At 57.5% G+C, this 12793-nt stretch overlaps 1 protein-coding gene across 5 annotated transcripts in view; it reads left to right on the top strand.

Moving 5' to 3' along the window:
* Positions 1–12793, top strand: part of LOC108506766 (zinc finger protein 385C-like) — a 53257-nt gene that overhangs the window by 21939 nt on the left and 18525 nt on the right. The window contains exon 1 of one of the 5 annotated variants that reach the window (XM_017834107.1): positions 5859–5935. The exons of the other annotated variants lie outside the window; for them this stretch is intronic. Coding sequence (XP_017689596.1) covers positions 5926–5935 — 10 coding nt within the window. The 5' untranslated portion in view covers positions 5859–5925. Of the gene's footprint in view, positions 1–5858; positions 5936–12793 lie in introns of those variants that run through there. 5 annotated transcript variants of the gene reach the window in all.

Genomic DNA, 12793 nt, shown 5'->3' with positions numbered 1-12793 from the left:
GTGGAAAGACTTACCCTTAAAAATATAGAGATCAAACCAAAAGATATCAAGGTCAGATAATATATATCAAGTATCATCTTTGAGTGGGCTGGCAGGGGCTGCCTGAGCTGTCGGGGTGCCCTGGTGCCACTGGGTGCAGCGTAGGCATGGACTGTGCTGTGCTGCTGGCAGTGGCGATTTTTCCCAAAATCAGTAGGAAATTGCCTCATGTTATTTTTAAGCCCTGCAGTTGTGAGCCAGTTCTCCCTAATCGTGGATTTTGCTGTCACTTTCTTCCAGTCGGTTTGCTGTCAAGTTGCCTCAATAGTGTTTCACAGCCACTCAGCTCAGGGCTGCGGCACACGTGACATTAATTAGAAGTGGATTAAGAGCAAGGAGGAACACGTAGCCATGCAATATTTCACAATTTCCCATGTAACATCAGCTCAGCAGATTTGGAAAAGGAAAGCCTGAGATTTATTTTAAGCGGGGAAAAAATGGTCAAAGCAGCAGCTAAACTGTGAGCGTGTCCCAGCTCGTCAGCACCCGCTGGTCCCCGTCCTGAGAGAGCTCTGAGCCTGAAGGGGCCTTTTCCAGGGTTCCATCAGCAGCTCCGAGGAGGGGTGAGGTCCCTGGGGGGGGTGATGTCCCCCTAGAAGGGGGCACGGTGTTTGGGAAGCTCTGGGGTTAGGCAGCTCCTGGCTCTCATGGCCACCCCAGGCATTGGATCCAAATGCATCCTGCTGGGGGAGCTCAGCTGTGCCCCCCAACCACCTGGGGTCTCCTTGTCTTAAACGTCCCCAGGGAAGGGTGAGGACACAGAGGACCTCGGCAGCCCCGGGTGGCTCTGCTGTTCTCAGGGACAGAGGCAGCCTCTGTCCTGTTCTGACATGGGAGAGAGATGAGCATCCCGCAGCACCCGGCTGCATCCCGTAGCATCCCGCTCCCACCCCAGCTGTCACTGGGGATTAGAGGTGCTGGATAGAGCAGGTCGTGCCCGGCTGTGCGTGCGAGGGCTGTGCGGCCTCCCCGTGCCCAGGCGCCGTCCCAAAGAGCACCGGGGCTGACTGGGGGCACCAGGGAGGGGTGACAGCCACGGGGAGGTGACTTGTCCGGGGTCTCCATGATGGAAATGCAGTTCATCCCCCCCAGCCTCCGGCCCCGGTCCCTCTCTGTACCCACTGTGTCTCTGTGTTGTGCACACGCGTGTGCTGCTCGCCCGGGGACACGGGAGGAGTGAGCGTTTGGAACCGGGCGAATGGGGAGCGGAGGCAGCTCGGGGGGAGCTGGGGGAGGGCGAGCGAGGGGTTGTGGGTAGTGTGGAGCTGTCACTGTGATTTAGGGTCGACTGCTTCAACTGTTTTATGTTCCCAGACAGTAAGTCGTAAGCAATATAAAATTTTCTCTGAAGAGATGATCTCCCCTCGTCATGCTTCTGCCTCTTTCCCGGAGTGAGCTCTCTCCTTTCTATAACCCCATGGTGTCAGCGCGGGTGTGCAGAGGGAGAAAATGGGATTCTGGCCTTTGCAGCCATGGACACAGCCTGGGGTTGGGAGCAGGCATCCAGGGGCTGGGGACCCCCCCTCTCGCTGGTCCCGGTGCTGCTGGGAGCAGAGCTGGGAGCAGAGCTGGGAGCAGAGCTGGGAGCAGAGCTGGGAGCAGGGCAGTGCGGAGCCGGGTGTGCCGGGGGAGTTGGCTGTGAGGGACCAGTGTGTGCAGCCGTGTGTCCCTTCAGCACAAGGACCATGGCCTTTCTTTGCAGCCCCCCCAGGCTGCCCTCACCTCTCTGCTTTTGGAGCGTGCGAGTCGAATTGGGGCCCTGGAGCTGTCGGAGCTGTCGGAGCTGTCGGAGCAGGGCTGCCTCTGCCTGCGGGCACTGCCTGTTCGCCTCAAATTCAATTCCTTTCTTTTTTCTTGCCCCTGAGTTATCGCTGCTTTTGGAAAGCTCCAGCTCAACACTGCTCCAGCTCACCTTTGGTATTTTCTACAGTTACAGATTTATGAGGAACAGTTCAATTTATTTGGCCATTGCCATGCCAGAGGGAGTGTCTTACTGTGCTCTGTGCCATGGCACCCGAGTGTGTGCCCAGAAAAGCTCCCTGGCCCTGGCAACTCCTGAGGGGCCAGAGCTGAGTAGGGACCTGGTGGGTAAGACTGGAGCTGGGTCACCCCTGGCTAAATAAGCATCCAGAAGTTTTTGGGTAGCTAGTTTACATGCCAACCCCCAGCTGAATCCATATGGGGGCTCATGAGCCCTGTGGCACCCCAGAAAATCTGCACAGGGCTGGTGGGAACCGAAGTGTGGTGGCAGGTGGAACCCTCTACTCTGTGCCTTACAGGAAGGCTCTCCTAGATTAGAGGGAATATATTACATTCTCTCTCTGAAACTGTTTCCAGGTGTAATTTCCTCCCCTTTTCCTGATAATTAAATATTTTTAAGTCATCCAGTTTCTCCACCCTACTCACAAACCTGTCCTGGATGCCTTTGTAATTAGCCATCTCTCTGGGAAAGATGATTAAGATGGGAGGCACAATGCCCCTGCTCTGCTCCCACAGCCCTGCCTGCACCGTCAGCTCATCCTTGGGGGGCAGAGCTGGGGGGTGTGTCCCCCAGGACCGCCAGACCCCTCCACAGACACATGGCACCCAGTTTGCTCCTTTTAGATGCATAAAAGCAGAAATCTTCAGGAAGGAGTCATAAAAAAACCTGGGGATTAATTAAAAAACAGGATCTGGGTGGGCACTGTGGATTCGGCGGTTTAACGAGTTCCTGTTTATCAGGCGAATGACAGGGGGACCCAAGCTGCAAACCCCATCCTCTTTGTGTGGGAACCCCTCGAGGGGAGGATTCAGCCCTTAAAATATGTTACCTTAATCCTGAGCAAACTCAGGAGCAGGAAAGGTCAGCGCCCGCCTTCCTGGCCCAGCAGGGATGAAGCGCCGGCGGCTGCTCCAGCCGGAGCCTTCTGCTCCTGACAGGGCTCAGGTTACAGAGCAGAAGAAAACTGATACACGTCCTCCAGGTGTATCGGTCTTGATCCTATCTGGCATCTTTCACCCCCAAATTATACCCTAAATCCTCGGTGAACAAAGTCAGCCAGAAAGGCTCTGGAGGGCTTGGCAGACCTGGGAGGGTGGGGGGAGGGCTTCTTCCTGGGTTTTTATCCCTCTGTCTCCCTTCTCCTTTATTGAAGTGTTCATTGCCCAATTCCAGTCGCTATTTGCCAGACTGGAGCCTAAGGCTGGGGAGAGCCTTTCCTGGATGTCTCTCAGCCAGTGAAGAGTTTAACACTGCCCTCAGTAGGGTTCAGATTAATCTCTCTGTTGTAGTTCCTGGAGCCTCTGCTCACAAAGAGCCCAGTGAATCGGTGACATTAGGGACAGTCTGTGCCCAAACCGAGCCTGAGCACCCTCCCTGTTTCCCTGCCCTCTCTCTTCTCACTTTTAGCCACAAGCACAGCTCGAGCAGACCTGCCCAAGCAAGTCCAGCTCTACAGTGGCTGTTGGCAAACGCTCTCCTCTGACTGCATGTTTGGGATTTGCCTCTTCCAGGACGTGTATGATGAGCTGCACGCTGAGGGCTGGGGGCTGGGGCCTTTCCACAAGGAACCCTCTGGTTCTGTCCCCGTGCTCTCAGGACACTTGGCCATCAGGGCCTTGAGTGTGGATATCAACCTGTGTCGGAAAGTGGTGACCACGGGGGCTTGTGGCGTGTGACCCACTGTTGGCTCTGGTTTTTTTTAGGGCCTCACACAGCATTATGCAGGGATGGTGGAGCCAGTTGTCACGGCCCCCGGGCACCCTTCACAGCCGCTCTGGGGAAGGTGCTCCAGCAGCTCCGTCCCACAGGCGCAGGTTGTGGGGAGCAGCAGCCACGGGCTTTGCTCCCCAGGGGATGGAGCGGCTGACAGCACCACCAGGAGGGTGACGTGGGTCTGGGCCCCGTGGGAGGGTTTGTGCTGCTGCCCTGTGTGCCAGCACCAGGGTCCATGGACAAATATAGCAAATTATGCACCCGCCGGACCCACGCTGCAGTGCCGGGAAATTCCAGTGATCTGCTGGGCTGGGCAGGGAGGGCCGGAGGTGTTAATGGCAGGGGCTGTAATCAGCACCTGCAATTAGCCCCTGCTCCAGATGGCCTCAAAGGCTTGGCCACAAAGGAGCACAGCGGCCCACACTGCCGTTCCTCGTTCCCACCCCTCCATGTCACACCAGCTCCCACCCCTCCATGTCACACCAGCTCGAGCCCTTTCAGCCACGGCAATGCCAGCCAGGACCTGCCCACCCAGCTGGGATGAGCACGGCACCAGATGGAGCTGGGAGAGGATTTATTGATGGAATTGATGGGTAGACCTCAAAGGGCTGGTCAGGGATGGGGGCAAGGGTGGATGGAGGATGGAGGGGGGGGGTCAAGGCTGTACATTGGTCCAGCTGGTCTTTGCCAAGAGATGCCAAACTTGCTCATGGCTTGTGGTCATCCCAGGGGAAAGGAGAACAGCCACTGTATGGTTGTTAGCCCCAATCTCCTCCCAGTCTTTACACTTCCGTGCTCCCTCTGCTCGACACTCCTTGCAGTAACACCAAACTGCTGATGACATTAAACAAATTAATATTGGGTTTAAATAGCCTGCAGGAGGCCAGGGCCAGGCACACAGGGCCAGCTGTCAATCCCAGATTAGCGACTGCCCTGGCTAAACTTACTGCTGCCACTAACGACCCCGACAGCAACACCCTGCCCAAGGCTCTGCCAGGGCTGCCCCAGTGCCAGCCTAGCCTGGGTGGGTTTTGGGAGAAGGACCCCTGGGGTGCCCTGGTCTGGCAGCAGCACCCAGGGGAAGTCCTGATGGCTTTAGATGCTTTTCAGTGCACCAAAATTCTGTAATTTACCCCAAAAGTGCCTGGTCTGGCTGTGGCACATCGAAAGGACTTCAGCATCTTGTGGTTTAACATCTTCATTTTCACGCTGCTCATGGCCCAGCAGTTTCTGCCCAACTCCTTGAACTATTTGACTTGAGGGAAGTATTCAATTCCCTCCTTGTTGTTGTCTGCCTTTCAGGGAGTGGGGGGAGACAATTGTTTCCTCTTTTCACAGGCAAGTTTTTCATCATTTCCCTGTTTAAAGGGCACCAGTGTAAGCAAGTCCTGAGCCTCCCCTACAGAGAAGAGGCCAAAAATCAGCACAGAGAAGGTGCTGCCATGGGGAGCCCAACTTCCACAGCCTCTGCTAACGAACCAATGGGGAGGGCAGCAGGCCCTGGGCTCACGAAAACTCCAATCATGGGGGGCTGGGGTGAGCCCCCCATGCGGATCAGGCTTCCTGAGTCCACTCATGTCACCCCATGAGCTGATGCCATGTTTGGGTCGGCCCTGCGTGTTTCCAGTGCTTGGGGTCAGTGTTGAGCTGGTCAGGGACCCACACGCACCGGACAGGGACCCGCAAGCACCAGGCAAGGACATGTGGCCACCAGGCAGCGACACGCGGCTCCTGCTGCCGAGGAGCCTTTCCCGGGGGTCGGGGTGGGTGGCTGCCTCTGTCTGCCCTCCCTGAGCAAACCCCGCGGTGGAGACCCACGGGGGCACCTTGGCAGGTGTCACCCCAAAGCAGCCCCCTTGGAGGACGCTCGGACAGAGCCCCGGGGGCGCAGCGGAGCCGTTCAGGACTCCCTCCTCCCGCCCCAGGTTTCGGCGCTTGGGCAGCCCCGGCGCGGGGGCGGCTGTGCGGGGCGGGGGCCGCCCGCTCCCCCCGCCCATTTCCACGCTGATACCCGGCACCTCCGGCAGCTTCTCCCCCCGCGTTCCGGCGGGGCCGAGGCGGGGCCGGACGCGGGGCGAGGGGCGGCAGCGCTGGGCGGCGGAGCGGGGGTTGCGCCCGCCCGGCCCTGCCCGCAGCTCTGCCCGGCGAGCGGGAGGCACCGGCAGCGCGGAGGCGACGCAGCCGCATCCAAAATGCTTCTAGGTGGGTGAAACGCAACTTTCCCGCAGCCCCATCTCTCCCCGTTGCCCTCCTTCTCTCTCCTCCCATCGCCTCCTCACCCCCTTCTCGCCGCTGGCGGAGCCGCTGCCCGGGGCAGCGGGAGCCCGACGGTGCAGCGGGACCGGGTCAGCCGCGGGGCTCCGGGGCCGGGCGGGGGTCGGAGGGACGGTGGGGTTGGCGCGGCGGGGATCGGGGTATAGCCCCGCCACTGTCCCGGGGCTGCTCCGGCCGTGATTCGAGCGCTCCCGGCTTCTGCCGAGTTCCTTCAGCTGGGGAAAAGGACACTAAATCAGGGTCCAGGCTGTTCTTTATGGGCAGAAACACACCGAATCGGTTCTTATTTTGCTGGTAGCTATGTTCAGGCTGTGTGTGTCCATGTCTCTTCTCCACTTTGAGATTTTGGCCACAAACTTAACTCTGAATAGTAAAACATTGAGGTGGGTTAATTACCCCCAGGAAGGAGCCCCGGGAATACGTGGTGCTTGAAGAGTCTGGGCTTGTAGCGAGAGGCTAGGAATGGGCTCGTCATCAAACTCAAATATTGATTCACCTGTGGGGTCCCCATCTTGCTCTCAGCAGGGCTTGGCATCCCACGTTACCCTCATGAGATTTTCTTGTTTCTAAGCAAATCATGTCATTCCTATTCCCTATTGCCGTCCTGCCTAAAACACCCATTAAAGAGCTGTTCTTGTTATTTGCATCAGCTGAGGCTGTACCCTACACCCACAAAATGGTCCCTCCCTGCCCAGCACACAGGCAGCCTGTTCCCTCGGCTCCCAGCCTGCTAATCCTAATTACTTACGGGATTCAAGCTGAGTTTGACTCACTGCATCTTATTGATTTTTCCCAGGGCTGCAAAAAGAGGAGGGAAAAGGTTGTGTGCTGACGGGGCTGGATTTTGCCCTTGCTCTTTATCTGGGTGTCAGTTCCAACTTGTGTTTCTGCTGCGACTGTGATGCAAATGTTTTGGTGCTTTTTGTGCGAAATGAGGCTGCGGGGAGCGCCGGCAGTGTCCTGGCGAGGGTGGCCAGGTGGCTGGTGGTGGAGCTCCGTGGCCAGGCTTGGCCATCACGGGCTTGAGGAGCGGAGCAGCGGCAGCAAACAGAGCATGACGCTGCTCTTGGACCCATTTCACGTGGATTCAGGGCTGGTAATTTTAGTGGTTTTGGTATTATCAGCATTAACTTTGTGGCAGGCGCTGGGGAGGGAGCGTGGCCCTGGCCGCTGGCAGCAACGGGTCCGGCACATCCCTGCGGGCAGCGGCGCCGTTTCTCTCCATGCGTGTCCATACGTGTGTGGTGTGCACATCCCTGTGAGCACGGGCACGTCTGCAGGCTGCCGTGCACTCGCTTTCCTCTGGTAACATGTCACTGGCGTGTGCTTGTGGGTGCCTCTGGCTGCTGGAGCCGGGAACACGGATGTCATTGGTCTGGCACATCGGTCAGGGCTGCGCTGAGGTGCCCACATCAGGGTGGCTGCAGCCCCAGCTGTCTCCCATGGATCACTTTAATTTTTCTAATAGTTTGAAACACAATCTTTTCTCCAAGCTGTTCTTTCCCTGTATCTCTGGAACGTGTAACACTACTCGGGATATTTATCTGGAATACTTGTCAGGCAAAGCAGGTTTAAAAGACAAACAAAAACCAACAGCAGAGCTTGCTTTTCATGTTGTGGTCTCAAACGTGGAGGAAATCTTGAATAGACACTAAAGCTTCAATTTTGACCCCGCAGTGCTCTGGGCTTGTTGGCAATCCTGTGCTGGGACCATGTTACTGGGTGGAGGAACGTGATGGTTGTATAGGGCTTGCATGGTGATTCCAGCCCTCTGGAAGCTGTGGGGGGTAATGGTGAGGGGAGCCTGGCCCCACTCAGCCACGGGATTTGGCTTTGGGGCTCCTTTGGCAGATGGTGGGATGGAGTTCTCCCTGCTGTTGTTTTGGGTGAATTTTCCCTGTAAATGCAGCGGTTGTTTTATTACTGGGGCTTGCTCCAAGCAATGTCCTGGGGGAAACATCTGTCCCCTGGTTTCGACCCTGAGTGAAACCTGGTGGGGGGGCACAGGGGGCTCCGACCTCCTCCAACAGCCTCAGCCTACCCTTCAGAGTATTTTTAGACCAAGCTGTCATCTAATCTTGACCTCCAGGATGATGTGGGCTAGAAAATATCACTGCATCTCCAGCATCAAGCCAAGGATATAATTCACAAATCTCTTTAGCCCATTTTTAATTATGCCTCACCTGCAATAATGAATTGCTAACAAATATTTTGAGCAAACATGGACTTTTTTTTTGAAGTTTCTCGGTGCTGATGCTCCCGGCAGGTGCTGCCAGCACTGATGCTTTGATGGTCTGTTCCAGCACCCACCTGATGTCCTCGAGCTTGTAATGACTGCAGGGGCTGGGGATTTAGCAAATTGCTTTTTTTTTTTGCCTTTCCTGAGCGGGATGTTGGAACAAGTGGGCTGGCTGCTCCCACTCTCCGCCGGAGTGATTATATTAGCGTGGCCTGGGTAGGAGTGGCGGAAATTACAATGAAATACTAGAGGTAGGAAATAAAAATATAATTAAAAAATAACGACGGATGTGTGTCATCTTCCAAAGCCTGATCGTGACCAGCCTGGCTGTGGGGCAGCCGTGGTGGGGGCTTACACACTTCAGCCCGTTGGCGCAGCCTCGATGGAGCTGTGCTCAGGGAATAACGCTGGGAAGAGAGAGCAGGTGGGGGGAGGCAAAGGGCTGTGAAACTTAAGAGGGGGGGAATATGTGAGTGGATTGGGGTTTAAAAGCCCTCTTGGCCCCTCAGGACTTGCTCCCCTGAAGTGTGAGTTGGGGGGCTCCCCTGAAAATGGGGCAATTCCCCTTTTCTCCCTTCCCGAGCAAAGCTGGGACTGGCTGGAGCCCACGTGGTTTCACTGCTTGGGGGGGTGCTGGGGGCAGCTGTGGCACAGTCACGTGCAGTGGTTTGGGCGTCGCTGTGGTGGTCTGTGTGCATTGCTCCGGCACCTCTGGGATGGCACCACTGAGAGGGGATGGCCACTGGCCTGGAGCCTGGCTCTGCCACCGACCTGCTGGGTGGCCCTGGCCATGTCCCTTATCCTCTCTGAACCTGTCTGTCTCCTCGAGGCTCTTCTCAGCTCTCCGGGGGCTCGGTGCCAGCCCAGCCCCGGCTGTGTGAGGGAGGTACCTGCCTTCAGGTGCTTCAATAATAGAAATCATTAATTTTCACTGCTAATGGAAGAAATGCTGCTCTGTGAAAAATGTGCGTTGGCTTGGAGGCAATTCAAAAGGCTGGTGGAGACGGGAGCCCCTAATTTGTTCCAAATTGGTTATTTCACTGGAATGGTGAGAAAGCATCAATCTGAGGAGCTTTTCTCCCTTTTCATTTCTGTCAGCCGCTCCTTGGCTGTAATGAATTGGACTTGGCTGTAATTTGTACGATTTATACAGTGCCCAGAATAAAGACTAAACTGATCCATGGCTCTGGTGCCCCCCTGAGCTCTCAGTCTCTTGAGAAGACCCTGACCTCTCCCAAACTACCCGGGGAGGGATGGGCAGGGCTGTGGGCAGTGGATGCCAGATCAGGGTTCAGTGTTTGCCACCTCCTTTTCACTGCCCCTGGGTCAGGATGAGCCCAGATCCCTCCCGAGCCCCTTGGTACCTGTGCAGAGGTGGTTGAAGTTGCTGCTGGGGGAGGCATCACTAAATGCTGATTTTTCAGATCATTACCTGGCAGATAGGGAAAGCTGGGAATTAAAATCCAAAGGCAGTTGGACTCGATGTTTGTGGAGAGGGGGAGGAAAAGAGGCTTGATAGAGCAAGACCCACGTCCAGTTTTGCTCCTCAGCAGCTGTTTTTGACCTTGGTGGTGTGGGGTGATTCTCCCTGTGGCTCTCGGGGAGCAGGATGCAGTCGAGTTGCCTCCCAAGGACCAGGTGCATGGACTGGAGGGAGCCCAGAGAGGGAGATCACCCTGTCCCTGCTTCTGCTCCTCGACAAAAGGGCTTTGCCCTTCTCAGCTGCTGCTCTGAGGAGCCTCAGCCCAGAGCTGGGGTCGCCTGCGGGGAGAGATGAGCATGACCCCCCCTCCCCAGCCCAGTAATCCTGTTGTGTCCATGTCCAGAGTTTGCAGGGATGTCATTCGAGTTTATTTCAAGGCTTGTTCCCTGCCAGCTGCAGTCACGCAGCTGAAGGTTGTGACAAGGCTGTGCAGGGGAAGGAGGCACGAGGCAGCATCCTGCAAGCTGACGGTGGCTGGGAGATGTGGGGGGTTCCCATGTCAGCAGCTCAGGGGGCTTCTTCTTCAGCAGCACCCATGGCCCACTACCCACCCAGGCTCCTCCACAAGGACCTGAGTGTGCTGGAGCCAGGCCCTCTGTGCCCACAGCAGTGCTGGAAGGGCCCCCCTGGCAGAGGAGGAACAGCCCCCCCCAAGCACCCCGAGTTGTGTGGGAGAGCTGGGACACAGCAGGGAAATACTGGGGTCCTCCAGCATGTGCCCCATCCCCTTCCCTGCGTGGGAGCACCTTCTCTTTCCCATGTCCCTCCAGTCTCTGCAGATCGCACAGGAGCTGTCCTTGTCAGATCCGCCTGTCCAGGCACCAGCCCGGGGGCTGCAGGAGTATTTTTAATTTGGCTGAGCTGACACGGTGCCGGGTGCTCTCTCCCACACGAGACAGCGGCTCCTCTCTGCCTCCCCCCTCCGCCACACACGGCAGAGATTGAACTGAGCTGTCACCACCTTCGGGTGCGAGGGATGCGGCCGGGCAGCTCCTGTGAGTCCTCCCTCCCATGCATCCTCCCAGATCATTCTGGGGGCTGTCACAGCCAGGGGTTTGGGTGCAGAGGGGGAGCAGGGTCCTGCAGGGTGCTGCCCCATCCTCTGTGATGGCTGGGGATGGGGGCTGGTGGAGCCAGGCACTGCGGGGTGGGTGGGCAGGAGAACCGGGGGCTGTGCGGGGATGGGGCTCCCTGGGGTCAGCAGCTTCAGGAACACCAGAACCTCTGCTTCCCTGCGGGAAGAGTGTGCGTCATCCCCCAGAGCCTGACTGGCTTAGAGCAGGAATGGAAACAAAATCTCATAAATATCTTTGGACGCAGGGATTTAAAATCTTTTGGGGTAGTATGGCAGCATTTGGTCTCTTCTGTTCAGCTCCTTACAGATGTAATGAGAAACCCTTGGGAAACCCAGTCATGGATGTGGGGCTGGAGTGCTGGCAGGAGTGTCAGGAACTGGCCTGGAGCATCCCAGTGGGAGCAATGTGCTTGGGGTCTGCTCCAGCCACCAGACAGGTGGGACTCCAATGGAAAACGGGGCTCAGATGGAAACTGTGGCTCATGGCCATGGCCGCCCTCGTGTTGTGCAGATGATGGATGTGCTGGTGCAATGGGGCACCTGCCTGCCCAGCTCCCAGGCACAGCACGGAAAAATAGCAGTGATTCGCTCGGGCCAAGGCGGCTGCTGCTGCACGGGGGTAAACAGGAGTATCTGCACTTCAGTTCCTTTAGGAAGGACATCTGATATCTGGCAGGGATGCGAGGGCAGGGTGCTCGGCAGGGTCAGGGACGTCCTGCAAACACTGCCCAAAACCCATGTTAAAGCTGGAGGCTTCCAGCAGAAATGGGCATGCTGGGCAGAAGGGATCAGTGAGTTCAGCCATGCTGCTGGCACAGAGCAGGCAGAGGGTGTTCCCGACTGGAATCCACCGGTCCTGCTGGTGGATCCCAGTGCAGGGGCTTGATGGGGTCCCCATGGGAAGCGGGATTGGCCCCAGCCACTGTTCACTTGGGACTGCTGACCTTTGCAGTCCCGCTCTGAATGCTGGGAACCAGGGGATGCAGTAGGCTCCTGCCTAAAAACTCATTAAAAAGGCTCAATCCTCTTTTCTCGAGGCATCAGCACAAGAATAAATCGGGCATGTTTTCACCCTGAGAGCCAGCTTTGGTTTCACTAGCTCCTGCTCTCATTAACCCTGGGCTAAGGTGGCCAGGCAGGAATGTCCCCAGAGCAGGAAGAGCCTCTTGCCCGGGGATATGTGGAGGAGCCTGAAGAGAGGAATTCACCGGAGGCTGCCAGACCCCCCTGCTGTGGAGCCAGCCAGAGCCAGGTACAATGCAGCCCCTAATCCAGGCACATTCCGGTGGGCCACATCCCTCCTCATACCCTGACTCTGCAGGGGGAGTCGGGGTGGGAGCATCCTTCAGCTCCCAGGCACAGGGGCTGTGCTGGGGAACAAGGAGCGGAGTTCCTGTCAGGGGTCCTGCAGGACACTGGTGTCCTGCAGGATCGTTTGGGGGAAAGCAAAGGTGGCACAAAACCCTGTTTCTGGAAGAAGCTGAGGGGCTCTAAACCTCACCTGCATTTAGTTCTAAAAGAAAGTTTTTGGGGGACGAGAGGAGCCCCTGTGCTCACTGGGGAGCCCCGAGATGAGGGGGTGGGTTTCAGACCCAGCCCTGCAGCTATGGACCAGGAGCACGGGTAAACAGGAACACGTTGTGCTGTTGGACCTGCATCCTGCCGAATCTCCGTGCCTGGGGGTCGCTCTGCCCGTGCGCGGGGCACTCGCATCCTGGCTCTGCCCAAACCCGGGGACACCGCTCCTGGCTGGACGCAAACGTGGGGATCCCCGGGGGAGTTCCTGGGCGCTCAGTGCCCACCTCTCCTCGCACCTTGGGCAAAAAGGCGTGCGGGCAGGTGAGCCCGCGGCGGGCACCGGGCGCAGCTCCGTGCGCTCCCCATCCCCAGGGGGGGCCAGAGCCCGTGGCGCGGCTGCTGCGTCCGCTGTCCCGGCGGCCCAGCCGCGGCCACGCGGCCTTCCCGGTGCTGGCCACCGCTAGTGGCCAC

Source organism: Lepidothrix coronata, unplaced genomic scaffold, assembly GCF_001604755.1.
Source record: "Lepidothrix coronata isolate B3197 unplaced genomic scaffold, Lepidothrix_coronata-1.0 Scaffold229, whole genome shotgun sequence".
NCBI classification, from domain to species: domain Eukaryota; kingdom Metazoa; phylum Chordata; class Aves; order Passeriformes; family Pipridae; genus Lepidothrix; species Lepidothrix coronata.
The sequence above is the reverse complement of the archived record's forward strand: the minus strand, read 5'-3'. Positions and strand labels throughout refer to the sequence as shown.